Raw genomic sequence first — 23,053 nt, forward strand, 5'->3', positions numbered from 1 at the left:
TTCGTGATTGTTGGCGATTTAAAAAACGAGCGGGAAAATTCGAATACACGTTTATTTAAGTTCATTGTTTACGAATTAGTACAGGTAGATAAAAAGTAGAGATGAAAAGGATCGCGTAGATTTAAACTATGTGTATATCAGAAGAGTATCTTCATTCCTTTAAAAGAACCAACTGCAGGAGGGGCATCACTTTCAAGGAAGACAGGTCGGCCAGAACTGCCTATATATTTTTCATTCAAAACTGTTATTTATTATACCTATTATACCTGTTCAAAGTATGCAAATACCCAGTGAAATGATCATTACCTCAATATTAATGAGCGTGTTGACTTGCATTAAATTTTCTTTCCTAAAACTCAGTATCGTAACGGCAAGCAGAGCCACAATTTCCAAAGAGTCATACCCAAGGATTAAGTCCCACAAGTAGAGAAGTTGCTCGGGTGGTAAATGTCCGCTGAATCCTCTCATTAACCATTTGAAGACTACTTTGATTCTGGCAAGTGAAGAAAAATAGTATTTGCAATTGTAATTTAGAACGCAAGAAAATTTTTTGACGTCGACTCACGGCTGTATATGAATGTTCCTAAAATGTGCCCACAATTGCGGCTCGTGGCACTGAAGCAACCTTTCAAAAAGTAGACAGAGTGCCACTATTCCCTGTTCGTGACTGGAAACAGTGTGCAGTCTAAACCAGTAGCGGAGATAAAATGCTCTGAAGGTGTAATACATTGCGCATGGATTATCATACAGGTAGCAGAAAGGAGTCGCTAAAAATATGAAATTCATTTTCTTTTTAAATTGTCATGAACAATGAATCAGGTAAACCATTCAAAGGATCTTACCATACATTGTAAACCCGTGAAAGGGTATAACTCCGCTGGGAGGAAATACTAGAGTATTTTCAAGTGTCGCTGGTTTTCCTTGGAGGACCGCATGTATCACTTGGCCGCCAGCACTTCGGTCTGTTGTAACCGGTGCTAGAACTTCGGAGTCTCTTGAAAAGCATAGCATTGTCTTGTACAGAACATCTTCGAAGACAAAATACTGGTCGTCGTTGCTTGCCGTTAATTGAACATCCTACAAATTAAAGAGAATTCAAGGACTGAAAAGACGAAATCTAGGGGCATGATTACGGTACACAGAGTTTGCTCTAAGTTTATTAACCTTAATTATCAATTTATCAACCATTATGTCGTACTGCAATACCAACGACTTGAGTTCCTCATAGTAATCCTCATCCTGTGTGAAAAAATACATCATTTACTTTTTGAATTGAACGGTTTTTCACTCTTTTTCGTTTTATACTGTACATTTTCTTTGACTATGGAGCCAAGCACAAGGGACCACAGCTTTCCACGAATAGCTCGTGGTGCTCCTCTTTTAAGAAATTCTTGAGCAATTGGGGCATGATTAGATGCAAGAACTCTTTCGCCTAGTGCCGTTCTTTCAGCTTCTAGATTAGGATAGTTTCCCATAGCCGTCATGTGTGGATTAACTCCGAGCAGCGGAACACCGTGCGAAAGCTCTGGATACATGGCTCTCTGGCAGAATAATGAATGATAAATTTTAAAAAACAGATTGAATTAAACGAACGAATGACAGTATTTCAACTTGCTGATATTTTTTGATCACAATTATTATCCTCGAAAGTTATCTCTTGGTAAATACTAACCAATTGAGACAGAGTTTTTACGCGAATCTGTATATGACTGAATTCCCAGTTAGGTTCCCCTCTGAAGTTGCATGCCGTGTAACGTTTATTGAAGAATCATAATTATTTTATTTTTCCATATTCGTTTGTAAGTATTATTTAACTAGTTTCATCGGTTGCCCAAGATACTCACGGTTGTTTTTTAAACGTTGGATCACGAACCATAAACAAAACTTCCAAGAAATCTTTCGGTGCATATAGTGGCCTGTACTGTGATAAATCTGTAAAGAAAAAAGGAAATACCTGGCAAGCAGTTTTTCACCAAAATGATAAGTGGACAATCAAAAATGGGGAAACAGTCTCGCTTACCAATATCGTACGTGCTCAATTCATCCCATTTCTCAGCCAACTCGTCTTTGTCCATGTTCAATCTGATTCGAGCGAGGGGAACATTCAATTCATTGCACATGGAGTTTAAAGACTTTTGAATTCTACGCTCCCATTGTATTTGTGCTCTCTTCAGGTAGCTGAGATCCGCTTCCAGCATTGGCATAAGGGGCTCTGGCTCTCGTTGCAAAGGTCCCTAAATAAATGCAATAAGAACATTATTGACATAATTTTATGGATACTGAGGTGAGGGCTTACGTGTGTTCTTGCCCAATGAAATACTGTATTTCGAAGCTCCGTTTCCAGTCCATTGCTCTTCAATGCATCTACAAGCGTGTTCTTAAAGTCCTCTTTTCGCACGGCTCTGGAGGCAACAAGTCTCTGCAATGAAAATTATTGTGATAGAAGAGATTGATGCGAATTTAAATAAGGGCAAAAGCTCCTCTCGAACAAAAAATCGTCAAATACAATTCCTCTATCAAGACGCACCGCGGCTTACCTGAATTTCGTTATATAAATTTTTGTAGTTTGTCATGCTCTGTATATCGTCGGTTAATTTGTTCGCAGTTTTTTGAAGTTCAATCTCTTTTGCACTCTCCATATTTTTTTTGTTGCTATACAATGAATATACGCGTCAATTTACCGACGTAATCGGGGTGCGAAGGTGAAGTGAGGTTGAAGCGCGCCGTCAAAATCAGCGCCATTTGTAAACAAATTTTTCCCGCTTGATTCTGATTCGCCTATGATACTGTCGTGTGTATAATGTATATAGATATTCGTGAACGCATGTGTCACGTATACGTATGCTACGTCTGAATGCCTGCATGTGCGAATACTCATTCTTCCCGCGAATTTCCTGTATGTCATACATTACTGACTGTATACTAGTTGAATTTTGGCATAGAATTGTAGATAAGATGTACCGCCATTCGCGAGAAAACCGTGCGAATGATGGAAACCGATAAAAGCTGCACCTAATTGAAATCATCTGTGCACTTATAGAATCGAATATTCGCCTACACCTATGCATGGGGGAGGTATATAGGTATACTCGTCAAAATAATATTGAAAATGAATTGTGTTGATGCACCTTACACGATGTATTCATACATACGTGACGTGCAATGAAGGAAAACAAACGAAATATAATACGTCCGCGTCGGATGAACGAAATACATTGTTGAAAAAGTTAATGAAAAGGCCGTGGCTTGGGAAGTCAGATAAACTAGGAGAGCCGTTCGATTTTGTATGATCCATACGCGCAATTGCAATAAGACCTAAAAAGTACGTCGTCGAGTCTCCAATCCCGAAATCGAGGCAGGCAGAGAAACCTGGCAGCGGCGCAAGGCCAGCCAACCAGCACAAAAATGGTGGCGCCGTACATCGAATTTTGAACAGCAGAATGCCACATTTTCGTTGAAATATCGTTATTATTTCACCGAGAATATTATGGATCTGAAACAGTCGATATCAACCGCGATGCAGGCGATAATAAACAAATCAAAGGGTTAGTATTAAACGTTGTCGAAAGGAAAACAATATCCTTCGGATCTACTCGTCAAGCTAAACTAACCTTAATTCCAGTGACACTTAAGGGAGAATATCAGCTCGTAGTTCCCGATCTTTCGGAATTGTCCGAAGAAGAGGCGCATTTTTACAATCTAATGTTCGGCGATGGTGAGAACACGAACACACTAAATGTTTCTACTCAACCGCCTCAGGCTCTCGACGTTACAAAAGCATCGCGATACAGCGCTCGCAATCCTTCATTTTTTCGAAATTCCGAATCCTTTGCTCTTGAAGCTTTAAAGAACTTGACAAGTCTTGAAAAATCAATACACCCATATTACCTAGCTCGTTATTAATTGGCAGAAATATTACCCCAACCTGATTTTAGCGAGGCTAATTTCCTTTCAGACGTCGCCTCTGTACGTCATCGAAAGCTTCACTGTACAGCGTGCGACATTCACATTGGATCTGCACCCGCAAGTGCTTGTAACATGTACGCACATCCTGTGCTCCGTACTCTACTCTGCGCCGCCTGCCGTGACTTTTATGGAGATGGAAAGTTTGAACAAGGTGAAACTTCTGCTAGTTTGGCCCAATATTTTCAATGAAATAGCGATTCATTCCTCACTAGATATCTGAAGTATTAAAAGAATCTCAGTTATTTTCAAACAGCTAATTGTTTTTACAATTATTCATTGTTTCATGTAACTTTTTCAGGGGAAGATGCAACGGATATGTTCTGTCGATGGTGTGCCAATGGCGGCAATCTGTACTGCTGCTCGTACTGCAGCAACACAATCTGCAATAAGTGTATCAAGCGAAACTTTGATCCACTTATGCGAATCAAGATAGAGGGAGAAGAAAAGTGGAAATGCTTTGTTTGCGACCCGACGGATGTTTACACCCTGAGGGCTGTATGCTGGGCTTTATTACACCACATTCAAACCGTAACGAGGTAATACTTGGTTGAATTTTAGCTTAGCATATTATTCAGCAAAAGTACAGCTCCGACGAATGTTTATTTTCATTGTCATCATTGGTTTCAGAATACTGCGAAATGACAAAGTAATGAGCGAGGATGAATTGATGGAGAAGATGTTGTTGGATGAGGCAAAATGCTGCATGCGCAAACGCAAAGGTAAACGTCGCAGAATGACAAGCGATTTGGAAGAGGATGACGAAACGTTCTATCCTGAACTGGAGGAAATATCTTTGTCGCTCAGACGGAGAATGCACAGAAAGTCGCCTCGCTTTTCGTCGATTACAAACGGCAAGCAAGTCAGGCAGACGATCAATACTCAAAGTCCGGTAAAAAATCCAAGTGAAACTGTCGATTTTGACGATGATGACGTACCGCTACCCATGATACCCTGCGTTCAATCCATGGTTGAAGGCGACAGCAGCAGTGAAACGCTCATCGATACCCTGAATCCAGATCCCACTATACCAGAGCTACCATCGACTGGTCACTGTCCCGCACCGCCACTTCAAATTAATCCTATACCGACGGCCAATTTGCTCAAGCCAACGTTACCCCCGCTTTCGCCCATAAGAAATAGCTACGTCAATCGTAAACGTCCGAGAACCTTACAGCCAATTTTACCCGAACCTAACTCTAGAATTAAAATGCTTATGGTTGGAAACTCAATCACGTCATGCCCGCCTACAAGTGTTCATACCATTGAATACAGTTCGCTGCCGCTCAGAGCTCCGCCTATTCAGCCACAAGTTCCTATGGTCACGATACCGACGACATCGAAGAATTATAAACCGCCAATGCCACGTATTTTAGGAAAAAAATCAGACTCCATCACGTCTAGACTTTCGAATAATGAGAACGATGGGGACAACAAAGCTGAAACAGTTATTGAAATCGACAGCGATTCAGATGACTCTACAATCGGGCAAGGAAATGGTAACGACATTCCGACAAGACAAAATCGTGAACTTCTCAAAGACAAGCTTATTCGGAAGATTAACAACAAAGTTGAAGCAGAGATGGATCTTTGTACCGAACAAGTGAAAGCTTTATTCAAAATGATTAGTTGGGAATTGAAGAAAGTACCGTTGTCAGGTCTATCGGAATCTAATAAGCTGAGGGCTATGCGTATTAAAACGAGACGATTTCATCACGCAATTTCCAAAGCTATTACCGTACTATCCAATATAAATGATCAGGTCATAAACAAGTATGATAATTGGAGAAAAACAACGCTCGAGCAAACTAAACAGCCCAGCTGCGAAAACGTTAAGGGAAAAGAAAATGAAGCTAAAAAACATGTCACAATACCACTGGATATGATCTGTACAAATTCGGAATCAGAATCAGATGACGTCGATGAATATGAGTCTGATGATATGCATATACCGGAGAAAATAAAGTGTATTAAATCATTCCAAGAAAGAGACACAATTGATGTGGCGATTGGTGATCCGGTTAAAACGGCGGACAAATCTGTTCAAGCGTTTGACATCGTTGAAAGAGATTATGAGAAATGCATAGGACATTCTGTGCTTACCAAAGTCGAGTATGATCCGGTGGATGGGTCTGAAATATTAAAGCCAGTCGTTGTACCCGCCGAGTATGACGGTAAATTTGAGGAACAATTTATATTCTATTTGCAGCATAGGGAAGATAACGAGATTTTAACGGAGGACGATAAAGGTTTACCGGACCCGAACGAAACGCCATTAAAAGATTTAATAGAAGCCAATTCACCGTTCGTTCTAGAAATGCTAGAGAGCATAGATTCTCCGTTACAAAATGGCGTGAATAACGGCGAAAGTAAAACCGGTGCCTCTGAGACGAGCGATGAATCCGGAAAAGAAAACAAAGAACAGGGCAAGTCAACTCATTTGATCAAAGAATTGGCAAAGCTTGTTACAGAATTGTCTGAGGATTTAAAAACTAGTAGAAATAATGATACTTTAGCCAAGAAACATTCGGAGCATGGTAAAAAGGACAGGCGAAAACAGAGTTTTAGTCGGATCGATAATGAGAAAGAAATAGATATTGCTGTACAGGCTCTAATCGAAGAAGACGAACGAAGTGGGAGTAGCAGTAATGACGACGAGGTTGTTTCGCGCCACGTAAGACAACTTAAAACATCGACTATTGTTGCCAGTGAAGACGAGTGTACCATCATTGACTAGAAATTTTTTGTTTTCTCAATCATTGTCACAGATTAACGCAGAGAGCCAGGTCACTGTACCAATTTTGTGAACGGTTCTAGATGTAGCACAAACAAGCAATCAATCATGAGTTTTTCATCAGTAAATTCTCGAAAATTCTCAATTGTTCTAGGTTGATTCGATTTCGTGTGAATGGTTATAAAACTTAATTTAAATAATTCATGATCAAAAACTATTGATTTATATCGCCTTATATTTGCACCATAAAGTATATTTATTCTGGTATAGCGCAGAGATGTAAATACCACACGAATTATAATTACATTGTCCAAAATACTTTGCATTTCATCTTAATTTTTCTTCTACATTATTCTGGTTTCCATTGGTTTGTGTAATGTCTTGCATTCGCATCTTATAATAACAAAAAAAAGCAATTTACTTTGACTATTTAAATGGTCAAAGACTTTGCCATCTATCTGCATCAAAAAATAAATTTAATAACAAACATGAGATATTAATATCAAGTTCGTTATAGTCATGCGTGCTTACGATAAATGAAATTTGTTCCCTACTATTTTTTTAGTTAGTTTAAACCAAACTTTGAGTTCCTCATCGAGAGTTGTATAGATAAAGCTAGCAAACGCTGCCACCGTTTTTTCTTTACTTCATCTTCGATTTATATTAATAATAATTGGATATAATCAATGGTTTACTGTGATAATATTTTGCAGGTAATTCATCATTCCACTTATCTCTGTCAATTTTACCGGCAGCTAAGAATCTGTATGTCCGAATACAAAAATGGCGCTTTTTACATTTCGACATTTTCACGGTAAAACGTGTTTCTCTGTCTGCCTTAATCTGTGACTCAAAAAGGACAAAAAAATTCTTTCATGGAACTTCATTCACCAATTGTCTGACAACACCCAGTTTTACAATTATATAGCTGGATCTAACTATTTTAAGTACATACACCTATGTATATATTTACACACACATTTTGCCATCTTAACAATTCATTGAAATTGTTACATTGTCATTTTTTCGTTTTATTAAATATTAAGTAAGTTTATAAACAGTTGGTGTTAGCCGAATTTAACAAGAATAAAAATCTCTTTTCTAAAGCTTGAGGGTTTTCTTTCTATTGATTCTGTTCGATTCTACCAATATACTAGTGTGATCTGTGATGTGACGCACTGAATGTTTGTTGTAAAATGAAAAACGACACTTACATCATTCTCTCTTCTTTCTTGTGTATAAAACAATTAATGTAGTCTTGAAATGGAAAAAGAAATATTGATACCTGTTCAATAATGAATGATGTGATTAATTATTCAGTATTAAATGTATTGCTAAGAAATTAGATTTTTGAGACCATTCTGCCACATGCTTTAGTCAATTTCTTGTTTTTACATTTAAATCACTTCTTTGTTCTTTTATTTCATTGATCTGTGAATAGAGCATCCGATTTAAAAGCACCAACATGTTGTGAAAGTTGTTTTTTAGGAAACGATCAGGTTAACAGATTTTTATTGTAAATAAGTAATATCTGCACATGATTTATACTGGCAGTTTTTAACTTCCACAATAATGAAATGATATGAAGATGAATAAGAAGGTAAAAATGAAAAAAAAACCTAACGTTAATTGTGATTATTATTGTATTCAGCGATATTAATAAATAATGAACTACACAGAGAGAAAAATCAAGCTTTGAAACGATGAACCTTCATGCTTTCGGACCTTGTAATTTTTACATGCTTTCAAAGCATGAATTTGACGAGTTTAACCGGTAAATTCATCGTTTAAAAGCAAGACTCTATTCACGGGCTAGAAGGAGGAGATCCATGCTTTAGCCGTATGGAATTCGTGGTCCGAAAGCATGGAGTCTATGGTTTGAACGCTCGGAATGATTCAAGCCTCCAAACCATGAACTCCACCGCTTGAAACTGTGAATCTCGAGCGTTCCCCCTCCCTGCTCTAGCGGCTTATTAATTTTAACACTCGAGACCAAGAGATTCACAGTTTAGAACCGTGAAAGTCTTGCTTTCGGATCGTGAGCTACTGCAAGCTTCTGCCCGGTGGTATTCATGGTCCTAAACGACGAGGTTCTTGCTGCAAAAGCATGAGTTTCATGCGTTTCGAGCAGAACACCGTCCAAGCTTTAGAAGGTTGAATTCATCCTTTAAAAGGATGGTCTTTCCAAGCCTTCAAAGCTTGACATGTTTCCATCGTTTCAAAGCTTGATTTTTCTCTCCGTGCAGAAAAGAAAACAAATTAGACAAATTGATAATAATGATAAAAATTTCAGTTTCAACTGACGAAAAAACTGTTATATAAATAATCTTTTTTGTATTTGGTTGCTATATAACATGGTAGTCAATAACTTTAATAGAAAGTTGTTACCAAAAATATTTTCAGGGTATAAAAAAATTAACACAGACTATAATACTCGTACATTAAATTTGTTAGCTGTACAAGCGTGATCCCCATCTTCGGATAATTACGAATATAATAAATTTTAATACACTGCAGTTGCTATAGATAGTTTGCGATCTACCTTAAATGTTTTGAAACTAAATTATTCAAAAATAATTTGTCACAACAGTTGATATAGTTTTTCATTCACACAAATGTGTAAGTAAAAACCGTGATATTCTAAAAGAAAAAAAATAAACACATAATAATACCATCAGATTTCGTCTCATGAAAGTGAAAAACAATAAACAAGAGTATTATTCATTTTTCACAGAATATCATCGCAATACAATAGAAAATTTTCTTCTCTGAAACAGGTACTAGTTATATATATTATCAAGTAATATGCATAACTAACACCATATAGACAAAAAACATTATATTAGTAATGTGCCATGAAGAATTATTTACTGCTCAGTTAATTCTGTCCTATTTTAAACTGAGATATTAGACGGAAAAGAATCTTAACTGTAAGTTGCATATAATCGTTGAAACGAGACAAGGTTATCTAGGTTCGCAATTTTTTTCATAAATAATATAATTATTATTATGATAATTATTCTTATTCATGTAACAAAAAATATTTGATTACAAAAAAGAAACTTCTCCATTCTTGTTGGGAGCGAAGAACTTTTAAACTTGGAACATTTTTCACAGTAAAAAAAAAGAATATTCAATCATTATCTAATCAATGAAGTTGCGTATAATTGGTTATTCGTTCGTACGTATAAATTGCACAATAAAGCTGATGCAGTCACAGAGAGAGCATACCTACTATAATTTGAAACAAATGCTTTGCAAGGAGAAGTTGTTTTTTCGATTAAAGTGAATCAAATTACTCCTCTAGGACTCTCAAATCATCATATTCGTATAATACTGAATACTATACGTGCATATGAAATATCCCTTTACCAGCCGTTACACGTAGCTGTTTTAAAAAAATGGATGCGTAACATAGAAACAATTGATATGTAGTTGTGGATATGTGTAAAAGCCACATTATAATTAAGCACCGTGGTTGACAAGTAAAAAAAAATAAAGATAAAGTAACAATCCTTTTCCTAGTACCGAAACTGTCCTTTCCTGCCTCTGCCGTTGTGATATACTCTCAAGGGTGTGTAATTGCCGTTACCATTCATCGCTGAAATCGTAAGAAGCATAATCAGTCTGTCTTGAAGTACAGGCAAAGAAGAAATATCAATGATCCTAACTACGCTACCCACCTTCCATTATAGTTGGTGGCTGACGAGGTCCCTGAGTGCTTTGCGCGTGGCATTTAGGCCTTATCAATGCGTGATACCAGATGAAGTATTTCAACGCAATTATCGCTGCCGCAACTGCCATACACTTGTAGACGAATCGAAGTGAGTCAACGTTTCTCTCCCCCACGTCGACGTACGCGCTTATAACTGCCCCGATGCATCGACCTGTAAATTGGTAAAAAATAAAATATCCTCCAATTGATTTAAGTACGTTTCCGTGGTGCAAACTCACCTATGCAAAAATGGGCAATCACAGGCAAAGCTTGAGCGGTAACGGTCAGATGACGTGGAACCAAGTGTCTGAGATAAAGAATCGCTGTCACCCACATGATTCCAAGTGTGAACAGCTCCAACACCTCAGAGGCAAGGGACCACCATGGATCTCCAGACACTCGACTCAAGCCGGTAAATCTGGTATTGAATAATGCGAATGATAATATCTTTCTGAAAATGGTTTATTTCCATGTTTTCTGATCTCTTGCTCGTATCTATACCTGACGATGTAAATAGTAAACGCTGTAATTAGCAGATTGCTGTGTCCACAGTAATCGACGAGGTGTTCAGATTTCCAGAGGAAAATCACAGCTGGCAAAGCACCGATGGTCAGGCAGATGCCAATCAACACTACGTCGGCATTCAGCTGTTCGAGATGCCTGCAGGTATGAGAATTTACAATCGTTAGTCGCAGAGCGGTGCTCATGGTTAAATTTCAAATTACCAAGGTAGATAGGTATCCATGGCGCTCCAGAATATCCCCATTATCACCAGAACAAACAGCAAGGCTGCAGTTTCGCCGCCATATCTCTTGATGGCGCTCATCGGCAGGGCAAGCATTCCGCTCCTGGTGTGCCACCACCATTCCGGAGGGCTGAGAGGCATGCCATTAGCAAAAACAGCAATCAGAGCTGATATTACCATGAGTGCCACAAATATTTCAATGGGTATTGAAAAGGATGGCTTAGCTCCTTCGACCAGAGTCGTCAAATAGCCCGTCAATGGGCCAAATATGGCAAAGCCGAGGGATCCGAAGGCCAGTTGTCGGCCGACGTCGCCGCGGCCACAGGACGTCTCACGAGTCGCAATGACCACAGCTGCGTCCAGAAGAGCTACCGCAGTCGTTGGAAACACGTCAGCGATGGATCGCACCACCAAATAACTCCAAAACGTGTGATCCGGGTCGCCAATTATCTGCTGACATTCCGCCTGGGCCAAAACGCTGTCTGCAAACAACAAAGAAAGTGTCTCAGAGAGATATTTCCATTTTTGGCAGACGTTGAATAATTTCTCAGAGTAAAAAGAATTCAAACACAGCAACACTGTCGTCTGAAATAATAATCTGATGCAGAGGTATATTCTGTTTACCTGACATATTGTACGGCTCATAAAGATCACAGTCAATGCTGCAGCTCTTGTTCAATTCCAACATCTCCGCTTTGAGTTGCTTAGGTATCCTGCAAGAGAATTGATCGCTCAAAGGATAGGCACACCGCTCTGATGTCTCGTCGGGATTTCTCGCCTGCTGAAGTGTAGCGTATATGGTAACGTTGCCCGAGGACGTTGTGTACACGTGGCAAATGTCGAACCCATCCTTCTTGACGCAGAGATGCGGTGGCTCAATTGGCGGCTTTCTCTCATAGTCAGATTTCGAGGGATTCTGAATATCCTTCAAGACATATTATCGTTATACACTAACTTGATGCAGAGCTTGAAAACATATGATAAAGACAAAAAAAAAAAAGGGAAAGAAAAACCTACTAACCAGAAAGAGTTGTTCATTCTCTTCGATGGGAATGACAGACAGGTCACCACTGCTCTCGCCTTGATCGAAGTAATCCATGTTGAGGGGCTTCGGAGAGTTGACGTCGTCTTGAACGAGGGGCTTAGAATCGATTGGTTTGCACCGGTAGTCGCAGTTGGTGAGTCGAATGGGTCCGGGTTTGATTTCGGGCCATTCGTAGCAGGTCGCTGAGAGCTTACACCTGTCCTTGAATATAATGGCTCCAGATTCGTTGCACGAAAATTTCACCTGGGGATTTCTTTCCTGGGGTATTGTCAGCCTCTCGACTCTGGGTATCGCCATTAGTGCAGCATAAAATATAGCACCGAGTATGCAAGTCACTGCTATCATTACTCGAAGGTATTTTCCTGTCGATGCTCTGTTGTTGGAACCCTGTCGACCAGCCCACTTGTCTGCCAATGGACCAGCCACCAAAGGGCCTATCATCGCCACTATCGGCGAAACGATTGAAACTATTTTAGCCTCTTCGTAGGTCAGACCTGTGGCAAGCATGTGCAGCGGTAGAAAAGGGAAAAGGCAGCCCATACCTGAGGAGTAAAAAATGTTTCATTTTTCAGTTTGTCATAATTTGTCAATCACTTATCGAATATATGATAACAATGATAACAATAATTGTATTTAAGTTACTATCGTCAAACTATTGAACTATTAAGTAAATTTCTAGTCAATATACTTGATATGCAACTCAGACAAAACAAAGCTAAAACACTTTCAAATTCCATTTACCTCACAATATTTTATTACAGTCTCTGTCAATTTGGTTTTGACCAGTTTTCAACAAACACATGGACTAATTGAACATTTATGTTAACAATTTGTACTCTGGAAACGAGGTATCGAAAGAAGGTTTTCTTTTAAGTAGATGATTCGTATTGTGTAACACAAACATCTTAATTTCGTTTTTTTTTTTTATATTTGAATTATTATTGTTTATTCTTGCATGGGCATCGATCGTTGATAAAGAAGTAAATAAATAAATAAACCAAAAGTAAAAAATAAAAAGAGTACATAAAAATTTGGGAGATAAATGATCAAAAACACTAGATTAACATTCATTTTTGTGATTATTAGTATATGGCAGATAATAAAGTAAGTGAATTACAAAAGGGGCTTAGAAACAGGCAAATGTCTGAAAATTTTTTGCAAGTTCCATTCTGCCTAGCTTTATGTACTATAATTTTCTCTTTGGATAAATTTGAATTTGAATTTGAATAAATAAATAATAATTACCTCCGAAGAAGCAGAACATAAGGCATTTCAGGGACAATAGATTAACGTTGACCAACTCCTTTCGTATAATATTTTTTCCTTCCATGGTGCTAATTTTATTCTCTTCTCACGATCAAGTTAAAGTTTTTTTTTTTTTTTTTTTTTTATTTATGCTTCACTAATCCCTGTTTTTTGCGCAGCTACACTGTAAAAGTGCTAGTCAGCGATGATAGAAAGAGCTGGTTATCAGGCCGAAGATTTGCATTGATGTACTCTCAAGTAGTCGATGAGCAATTCTTCTTTCCATTCCGTTTATCTCCTGGCCTGCAGTAAGTGCTCTATGTCTACAATAATACGACGATCCATAATTATGATCCAAGTTGAGCCACTCTCCTATAAAAAAAAAGATGGAAACGTTTAATTAAAATTATACATATATATGTGAAGTAATACTGCAGGTATGTATATAATACATTGACAGACGAGTTAAGCTTGCTGTAGGTGTAATTGAAAAATCTACGACATCCGTAATTACATAGCCGGGTATATAAAGGTATAGGTATTACAAGATCATTGCGTATTACATGTATAAAAATAGCCACATCTCTCGATCTATTGTCATTGTTAGATAGCAAAAATATATCTATATTCTTTCTATTCTCGATTAGTTTATGAAATCGAGGACACGCGGAACTGTCTTCGTATTTTACTGTAAGAGAGCCGCGCGCAACTCGTTGGCGGCACAACACCTATTGGATAAATACATGCATGTAACACGTTCTATAACGGGTCTGCAGAGTGACGTAGTGTTTACATTAGAATACTCTGAACCTTTAGTGAAATGCAGCGTCAAGCGAGCGATTGCAGCGCCTAATTCTTACAGTTCATTATTCTCTTGATCGACGGGATTCTAATACTGCACCGATAGAAAAAAATATTTATCTGTTGTAATCGCTATGACGATACCAATAATATAAGTGCGACAGTAGATATCGTAGGCGTTTAATGTTAAATGAAAAAAAAGTCAACGATTTGGTTGAAACGTAACCGGTTAATATACAACGTAATTAATAATTGAGCGGTTACAATTGTTGTGAGAGACAGATTTGAATCGAGAGTCCCGCCACGCTGCCCGGCGTACGATCGGCGTGGCGGGAGAAAAGACTGGTTTAAAATTGTGACATGACGTCATCGACCAGCTTGTTTCACGCTCGATCTATACATCGTTTCACGAGACGTTCGTAAGACGTGCGGTAAAATTATTTCGCTACATCACAATACATTATATTTGTTGAAATAAAAACGAAACTTATAACGAATACTTGCTTTCTTGCATAAAATTATTTTATATTGGTACCAATGTAACGCGGGACTGTATTTAAAATTTAGGATATTTTCAACATGATTTCACGTGAATAATTTTTTTCAGTATTTTACTGGGGAATAATTGGGATCTTTTTTTTTTTTCTTTTTATTTCAATTACAATTTAGAATCGATTTACGAAATTTTTTTGTAAAATAATCGTGAATAAATGAGGTTATATTTTGTGACTTATTCAATTATCAATTGATACACCTATGATAATTAATTGTCGGTCTTAGCTGTCCAGAGCGTACTTTCTGACACCATCAGAAAACAGTTTCAGGGAACAATATTCGTGCCATGAAATCGCTTCTTTTCACTATCGCTAATAGCTGGAAATAATTAGTCGCGGTTATTTGTCTCGTTGCACGGTTTTCTTTTCCTCTGTACTTTCATTTCTGTTTCTTTTCTTTCTTCTACTTTCTTTTCATATACCACGAAGCATAATCAACGATCATCTGCAGGTCGTTCAAGAGCCCTGCTTGTAAACCGAACAAATATGTGTTTCCATTGTTTATGGCAGCTAAGCTTGTAATATTACACCTATATGTATATCTTTCGTATTTTTCCTTGTAAACGAAAAACTTTCAAAAAATAATTCTTACAATCGACGCCTGCACAGATCGTTTCACCGCAGAGTGTGACAAACCCGTATAATATCATCGGCACAACCGGCCAACCTTGGTTCAAATGCCGCCAACCCATAGCGAACAGTCAGTCCCACTTATCTATCTATACGTATAGGCATCACGTATGCATACATAGAAGGGTGATTTCTGACTTCGTTTCTTTTTCTCGCCAATTACGTCACCGTTCAGACGCAGGTCAAGTATACACATACCTATACATATAAGTAAGTAGGTGTACTGCGAGCTGCCATTACGTCATCACACGATCCTCTAAAGTTCAAGTTCCAAAAAATCGCGAGATCGCCCGCATTTTTATGTAATATACAAAATATACATAATAGATATACATGGTGTATATATTATACGGTATACAACGATAAATCGACAAATTTTGGATAAATATATGTTATACGAGCAGCACTGTGTCTAAAAATAGACAGTTGCTCAATGCATATTAACACGCATCGCTCGAAACCACGACTCGCGCGTATTATGATATACAGGTAAAATTCCGCTCGTAAATGAAAGAAAACTGCAAAAAAGAGCAAAAAAGAAAAAAAAGAAAAATATTTAAATAAAATCCAACCGGTTTTTACGTTCCTCGACGATGCGTGCATACGTATTAATCAAAAATTTATGCTGCAGACGTATTTTTTATTGTTTGATATAACTAAGTACTTTCACACGTTATTATTTCTGTTATTCTAAAATATGGAAATATACATATAAAGAGATACTTTCAGAAATCACGCACACACACAGACTTACCTGTACAAGTTATCGTAATGACATAATTATTATATTATAATCGTATTATGAAAGTTTTGAACATTCGACTGCTTCAAAAAACCTCCCGTGCAAAAAATTGTATCCTCTTCATTTACAATCTTATGAGTAATATAATATTGATGATTGTTTGACATCTAGACTCAACTTCAAAATACGTTATAATGTTTCAAGATCTACTTCACAATCAAATCTGCCTTTCTTTGAAACCAATGCCTCCCTATAATTAAGCCAGAGATGTATGAAATTAGTAAACATTAATAAATGGATTATCGACTTTTTTCCAACTTAGGAAAAATTCGTTCATGAAGATCATAACTACGAATCTTGATAAGATCAAATTAAAAGATTGAATCTATTTAGTTAGTATTTTTTTTTGTTTTTTTTTCTTCAGACTTTTGTTCATTTTCTGCCCGTCGTGTTACGTTACGCATAGATAGATTATTATTTATCCTGTCTTTACTTCTGTTAGGTTCTTTACTTGTATTGCATACGTAAATAAATGAATGAATATTCAGAGCGAGAAACCTGCAAAGCAAAGAAAGAAACGCCGAGGACGATGTCATAAAACAATTACATGTATAGGATCGAATATAATCGCGCGTGCGCGCGCTTTCATTACTAGCTAAAATTATTATACATAATATGAAGAGTTGTGACCCACATAACTATAACAAACAACAGAGCCAAGCCCGCGTGTGGTAGAAAAATTAGGTCAATTAATAACACGCGCATTGGATTATACGACCCCGAGGAATCCTTATGGATACTGGATTTTCAGTGTATGATATAGTACACATCCTCCTGATCGAAATTTCAAAAAGTGCACAGCCGATTCGCAGAGACTTCGCACACGCGTGAAAAACAAGACAAGCCGATTATTGCAAGAGTCAGAGGGTCGTTTCTTCACGCGAAATCTGACGTTGCACCTCCATCACAGCTTCCTGCCTATCCTTGAGAATCAAAAGCAGTTTTTTAAGTGATTTTTTTGATTTCAAGTCCCCTCAAAGCGTTATAATCCATGAAAATCACGAAACCCATAGATGTCAATAAATCTGAACACCTTTCTTCCGCAGCCTGTATCTCGGAACTGTTGGAAGTTAATCATTTTTGAGATTTGTGTCCGTGAGAACTTTTGATCGAGACTTAATTATTTTACACAGAACAGCTCCGACAGTATATAAATTAGCACCAGTTCTATTTATAGAATACATTCAATGCTTTTTCAAATTCACGTTTAAGAAAAAAAATCATTTTACACCTGATATGCAGTTTTTACACTATTGTAAGCTGATTAATTGGTCTAAAATTAATCGATTTACACGCATATTTATTGAAGAGGTTTCCCAATTACCGGAATTACATGAGAGACGCTAAAAGGTCATCACTTTTTATTTTCTCACGACAGGATTTGCCCATTCATTCTGCAGAATTTGATCTAACGGTTTCGACCGACAATCGTCGGACACGTAATATTTTCAAGACTGATAACAGCTTGTAATCCAAGCGGAAATACAACCCGCATGTATAATAGCTTCGGGGATACAAGGGGTTGAATTTAATCTTGTTAATTTCGGCGGAAGTCACGTCTAGTGATCTCGTTCAAAGAGACTTGATTCTTGTTTCTTTCTCTTTCTTTGCCGTCAGACTGTCACAATTGCTACTGATTGAATACTCTACTTGCTTTGCAAGCTGAAAACACTCCTGACAATTGGATAGAAACTAAAGAAAACAAAATTTTTTTTTTCAAAAAATGTAGAAGTATCCATGCGTAGAATTGTAAAAATTCTGACCACTCAATATTATTTCGATATTGTATACTTTATACCATTCAGCGTATTTTCCCTCTTGCAATTCGACTTTCAGTAAATCTTCCATTTTGCATTTTTCAAAATAGGATATTCCATGACTCTTCAACTGTCCAATTATCTTTCTGCAAAATCTTTTACCTCCGTCTCTAATTCTGAACATTCCGTATTGTTACAATTCACAAACACCCTGCATATGCGGCTACACGCACGTCTGTTGTACTGCGAGCTTTTTTTACCCATTCCGGAAGCCACGTTTCGGACACGCGAGCACCTGCAGGTCAGCCAGGCATAACGTTAGTGGCTACAATCTTCCCGCAGGCTTATCGGGATCTCGGTGTAATCACAGGTGTACCATAGATATACGTATACCTAGACGCACACATCTATAACTTAAACTCTACTTTTTTTCTTCCTGCTGCATTATTATATTATATTCAACCTATACTTCTATACTTCTTTTTCATCTTACACAGCTCAATTCACCTTCACCTGCACATTGTATATGTATATATTCTACAACTAGGGTACGCATGTAATATACGTGTACCTGAACGTCGACGTACAAAAAGCATCGCAAGAGAGTTCCTTCGTCTCTGATAACCGGTTGCCTGATCCACTCGAACCGTGCAACGCGGCTCGTCTTAAACCAAAACGTAAATCGTAATTCCTACAACGCGACTCGTATACACGCTGCACGTGTATCCATGAATGTATACACACACACACACATACCTATGACTGTACAACGGAACTCTGTTGCTGCTGCTCGATGTTTAAGACCCGTGTATCCGAAGAGAAATACTTGCTGATCTGAGGTAAACACATATTATGCGTTTTTAAGAATTATTTTTTCCTGTCTACGTATATTTATAATGTCCCGATCTATGTATATATCAATCAAGAAAATTTATGTACATTTCATAATGATAATAATAATATGTTTTCCAAACGGTAGATCCAAAAATGGAAAGAAATAGAGAAAAACGACATTTTGAGATCCGCACGAGCGTGCAAAAACCCCGGAAAGTTGTTGTATATAAAGTCCCATATAAGACCGATCAATACAGCTAATCCTGAACCTCTAATAGGCATGCACTGTATATAATCGTATCACCTTATACCTGTGCCGACTTCCGTTACCTTACGCTATTTAACAGGTATGTACGTGCATACTTACAGGTACATGTGTAGATCGGCTGAAATAATTCTACCTGAGAGATGGAAAGAGAAAGAAAGACTCATACTGCACTCTGACCGCAATGTTAAATGCATATCATGCGGGTAAGGCGCTTCTTTCGGCCGTACGTGAAACGTGCCTGTATATCGTATAAGGTGCGATTTTGTACAGTCTTCGTCGTCGTCGTTTCCTGACTAGAAATTAATATTATGTATAGGTGAAATATCTTTCGCGAGCGGAAGAGGAAGCGGCTACCACGTGTTGAGCGTACCTCATGATCGACGTACATACGTATTTAATCCTATAGATATACATAATAATAATATACCATTTCAAATAAACAAAAGTCGAAAATACTCTTTCGTTAAACTATATCGTTAGTCACATATTCGTTATATCGTTTCGTTAGAAGCGTAAAACTGTCTAAAGTATTGTACGTATATCTATGAAGATATAGGTACAAAATGGAAGAGAGAACCGCGCGGATTCTGACCCGAGCTGTTTTGGGATCGAAAATATATGGCTGTGACATCTGGTGGCAAAACAATGCGTTACTCCCAATGGGCCATATTTAGTTTCAAAAGATTTTTTTCATCGGATTTTTCGCGATGTATCGATTCCTTGCCACATAACTAAAGCTTCACAGCTTGCACTGAGTTTTCTGTACTTCCGTATTCGCGTAATTGACCTAAAATACTGTGCTGATAGCCTAGTTCTCGCCGCCATATTGCTTAGCCACACCCCCATTTTCGTTCCCATTTGTAATTGTTCGAATTCTAGAATCGCTGCATGCACGTTTAGTCTTTTCCTTGACTCGGCTCAATATTCTCAAGCCTGCAGAGCATTTTGTGTGAACTAGCGAAATCTGTTCGGTAAGCTTCTCTTTTAACTAAAAAATATGGAATGTCGCCATTTGCACCCAATAATCAAATCTACTATATTACGATTCACAATACAGAGTCGTGAGCTACGCAAGGTAAACTACTTGTATTTTGTATCGGGATTTTATAACCCCAAGACATGCAATATGGTACTAAAATTATAAAGTTCTCAAGTTATTCAAATGTATAATAATATCCTTTACATTAACGATCGATCGAAAATTCTTCCAGCAGTTAGTTCTTACCGACTGAGTAAAATGTCACATATTTTGACTATTATCAAAGCCCATGCATTACTGATGAGAAAACACCACGGTCCGCGTGATTCTACATGCACTACCGAATACAAATATCAAAAAAAAAAAAAATTTGGTTTACGTAATCATAATGCCAAAAAATGTATTCTTATAATTGAATTACCACTTATCTTCATACACTTATTTTCGATTAAAACCAAAAAGTGTTGGAATAGTTTTATTCGGTATGGCATCTAGAATCGCGCTGACTTTATTATTTTCGCATCATTGCCGCGCAGACTTTGATAACACTATGCGACACTAAAAAAATCACTAATATCTCGAATAGTTATTCGTATTAGGTATACCTAGTAAACAAAAGAAAACGTATTTATATTTAGATATCACGTCTCAAAACCACGGTTTTTACACACAGGCTGGAAACTCATTTCCTCGGCAACTAAAAGTCACCAGATTTTCATGGAAAAATTAAATTTATGCTGAATGCTTATCATAAACTAGGACGCAACATTTCGTTGAAAAACCATTTTCTACACTCCCACTTGAGTTTTCATTTTCCCGAGAACATGCGGTCGGTAATAAGCGATGAATACGGGGAACCTTTCATCGGAAAATAGCAGTTTGAAAAGCGTTATCAAGGTACATACCATTCATGCCTGCAAACTAACATTGGTACCTTCGGAGGGATACTGTAATCACTGACTACAAGAGGAAAGCTAATCGTTCAAAAGAATATAAGTTGTTTAGCGATAAATAAAGTTTTGTATTGCATATTTATATAATTTCTAAAAAATCAATAATTGTTTTCCACTATCAAACCTGAAGTGATGTGAAAATTTTTTTTATGAACCTCAATTGACTTTGAACCGATAAAATCATAATTACATACTGTAAATCTCGAGAAAAAAGAGTATTTAATTTGTTGCGTAGTATAATAGTCAAAATAGGGTGACATTTTCCTCAGTCGGTAAAGACTATCTGCTGCGTCGTCTTAATTTTCAATTTTTCCCGTTATTATTATGTATAATAAAGGGGAAAATGTAAGGAAAAGTGGTTCGAAGAAGTTCTCACAGTGCACAGAGAAGGGGGACAAAAATGCATTCCTGTACAACAATTTATTGTAAATTTCTGTATACAATATTACATTCTACGCGATGTTGCAGCCAAAAAGACACATCTATAATTTAAGCTATTAATGTCGATGACTGAATAGTGTATAGTTAATAAATACGGGAGGAGGACTACATCACGGTTTCAACAACGACGCTCCAGACTCAAAGTGACGTAATTCGTACCAAATGCATCACACGTGAGTACGAATATAATAATAACTGTATATTTCCATCAATTCAGGTGAACATCAGTCACTCATCGAAAATATACAGCAGTACGAATAATCTATGCAGGGTTTTTGACCGTTTACTCAGTTCTCGGATTTTTCCACTATGGCTAATGAGATGAGAAAAAAGTAAACAAAAGCAAAACAAATACAAAAAAAAAAATAAATAAAAATAAAGAAACCCTAAAGTGGAACAAAAGTCAGCGTACTATAGGTATTTGAGATCGTCGCGGAGCTCCAGAACCGTTCAAGCAAGGAGAAAGGATCGGCTTAAGCGAATAGCGGGCGATGATCAGACCTTGCAGTTGTTTTAATCCGCATCGCGCTCTGCATTAACGCATTCACAGCCACTATACGTAATATTAGAACATACAATAAAGGCTTCAATTCTCTCCTCGTTAATTCATGGGCTACACGTATAGAGAGGCGTTGCACACATGTGTATGCATGAAGGCAAGTATCGCCGAGTTAACGACTCGAAAATTACACTCAACGTCACATATGCGTGATAATGTGTAAGTAAGTAAGTAAGTAAGTAAGTACCTATAGCCTTACGCACGCTGTTGCGCGTAAGCTGTTGCATATAACGTAGGCTCTTTAAAAGTATGCTCTATGATTGTACATAAGTTATAATAACAGTTAGCCAGCCGTATGAGTAGTGCTGCCTTTTTAATGCAGCCTAAACGGTCGTTCTTTGATGACAGTTTACAACTTGATTAATAAATAATTAACCCTGCTGAATGTATTTGTAATTAGACGGATCCCAAGCCGAGTGGATCGCATCGTGCGTATCAATGAGACGTAATAATGAATGAATGCAAAGAAATTACCCGCGTTTAATATGCGGCGTAGATTTCGCGTGCATGAATGATAATGATCGTATTGTGCGTATAACAATTATGTTGATTTACTCACCGGCTTTCAATCAATGTTCGGCGAAGAAAGTGCAGCTGTGTGAATATTTGATTGTATCGTCGTATAATCGGGATGATCGAAGTTTTGAGGCCAGATCTCTCCAGGTGTAAATACAATTAGCACCACATGTAGCAGACTAATCGAACAGAAAAAGAAAGAAAGAAACGGCACGTTTGTGTACACTTATAATCCTTAGAGTCGATACTTGTTTGCGTTGTAAATTTTTTTCACATAATTACGATACAACACTGTGTTTGGCAAATAAATCCCTTTCCACCACTCGTACTATACCTCCACTGCATATCTAACAAAATATACGAATTAGCAATCACGACTAGGTGACCCGCATGTGCGTAATGCTTTCGAAATCTTTTGCCGATCACAGAGCGCGAACTTCTCGCGATGGCGTTCGGCGCTTGACTGAACTCCACAGACAACTTTGTAGGCTCAGCTCGGCGAGTGATTCGGC

General features: G+C 37.7%; 4 protein-coding genes across 6 annotated transcripts in view; 2 read left to right on the forward strand and 2 right to left on the reverse strand.

Moving 5' to 3' along the window:
• LOC124408937 (bestrophin-4) overlaps positions 1 to 23,053 on the forward strand; it is a 341,487-nt gene that overhangs the window by 199,145 nt on the left and 119,289 nt on the right. The window lies entirely within an intron of this gene.
• Positions 60 to 3,390, reverse strand: LOC124408942 (TBC1 domain family member 19). Of its 3 annotated transcripts, none has more exons than XM_046886278.1 (11): positions 3,316 to 3,390; positions 2,297 to 2,419; positions 2,021 to 2,234; positions 1,845 to 1,932; positions 1,673 to 1,733; positions 1,311 to 1,541; positions 1,165 to 1,239; positions 843 to 1,077; positions 566 to 767; positions 307 to 493; positions 60 to 220 (listed from the first exon to the last, which is right to left on the reverse strand). In XM_046886278.1, exons 3-11 carry the CDS (start codon positions 2,202 to 2,204, stop codon positions 152 to 154), a joined length of 1,332 nt encoding a protein of 443 aa, XP_046742234.1. In that variant the 5' UTR covers positions 2,205 to 2,234; positions 2,297 to 2,419; positions 3,316 to 3,390; the 3' UTR covers positions 60 to 151. The 3 variants fall into 3 exon arrangements, with proteins under 3 accessions (XP_046742234.1, XP_046742235.1, XP_046742233.1); XM_046886279.1 differs by lacking the exon at positions 3,316 to 3,390 and adding an exon at positions 3,153 to 3,189; XM_046886277.1 differs by lacking the exon at positions 3,316 to 3,390 and adding an exon at positions 2,538 to 2,819.
• On the forward strand, positions 3,336 to 6,746 carry LOC124408934. The gene is made up of 5 exons (XM_046886262.1): positions 3,336 to 3,545; positions 3,623 to 3,715; positions 3,956 to 4,117; positions 4,265 to 4,502; positions 4,594 to 6,746. The coding sequence occupies exons 1-5, from the start codon at positions 3,488 to 3,490 to the stop codon at positions 6,698 to 6,700; spliced, it is 2,658 nt and encodes an 885-aa protein (XP_046742218.1). The 5' UTR covers positions 3,336 to 3,487; the 3' UTR covers positions 6,701 to 6,746.
• Positions 9,756 to 23,008, reverse strand: LOC124408936. The gene is made up of 9 exons (XM_046886265.1): positions 22,585 to 23,008; positions 13,448 to 13,819; positions 12,179 to 12,744; positions 11,782 to 12,082; positions 11,138 to 11,639; positions 10,914 to 11,072; positions 10,652 to 10,830; positions 10,381 to 10,584; positions 9,756 to 10,298 (listed from the first exon to the last, which is right to left on the reverse strand). The coding sequence occupies exons 2-9, from the start codon at positions 13,530 to 13,532 to the stop codon at positions 10,219 to 10,221; spliced, it is 2,076 nt and encodes a 691-aa protein (XP_046742221.1). The 5' UTR covers positions 13,533 to 13,819; positions 22,585 to 23,008; the 3' UTR covers positions 9,756 to 10,218.

The sequence above is a fragment of the Diprion similis genome, chromosome 8 (genome assembly GCF_021155765.1).
Source record: "Diprion similis isolate iyDipSimi1 chromosome 8, iyDipSimi1.1, whole genome shotgun sequence".
Classification (NCBI taxonomy): Eukaryota; Metazoa; Arthropoda; class Insecta; order Hymenoptera; family Diprionidae; genus Diprion; species Diprion similis.

Coding starts and splice junctions, on each gene's coding strand:
- LOC124408942 (XM_046886277.1), bottom strand. CDS start 2,639: ATGGAGAGTGCAAAAGAGATTGAACTTCAAAAAACTGCGAACAAATTA. Junction 2,420..2,537: donor ATTTATATAACGAAATTCAG/GTAAGCCGCGGT, acceptor TTTTCATTGCAG/AGACTTGTTGCCTCCAGAGC. Junction 494..565: donor AGGAACATTCATATACAGCC/GTGAGTCGACGT, acceptor TTCACTTGCCAG/AATCAAAGTAGTCTTCAAAT.
- LOC124408934 (XM_046886262.1), top strand. CDS start 3,488: ATGGATCTGAAACAGTCGATATCAACCGCGATGCAGGCGATAATAAAC. Junction 3,546..3,622: donor GATAATAAACAAATCAAAGG/GTTAGTATTAAA, acceptor CCTTAATTCCAG/TGACACTTAAGGGAGAATAT. Junction 4,118..4,264: donor AGATGGAAAGTTTGAACAAG/GTGAAACTTCTG, acceptor TAACTTTTTCAG/GGGAAGATGCAACGGATATG.
- LOC124408936 (XM_046886265.1), bottom strand. CDS start 13,532: ATGGAAGGAAAAAATATTATACGAAAGGAGTTGGTCAACGTTAATCTA. Junction 12,745..13,447: donor TATGTTCTGCTTCTTCGGAG/GTAATTATTATT, acceptor TTTACTCCTCAG/GTATGGGCTGCCTTTTCCCT. Junction 11,073..11,137: donor ATGGATACCTATCTACCTTG/GTAATTTGAAAT, acceptor TCATACCTGCAG/GCATCTCGAACAGCTGAATG.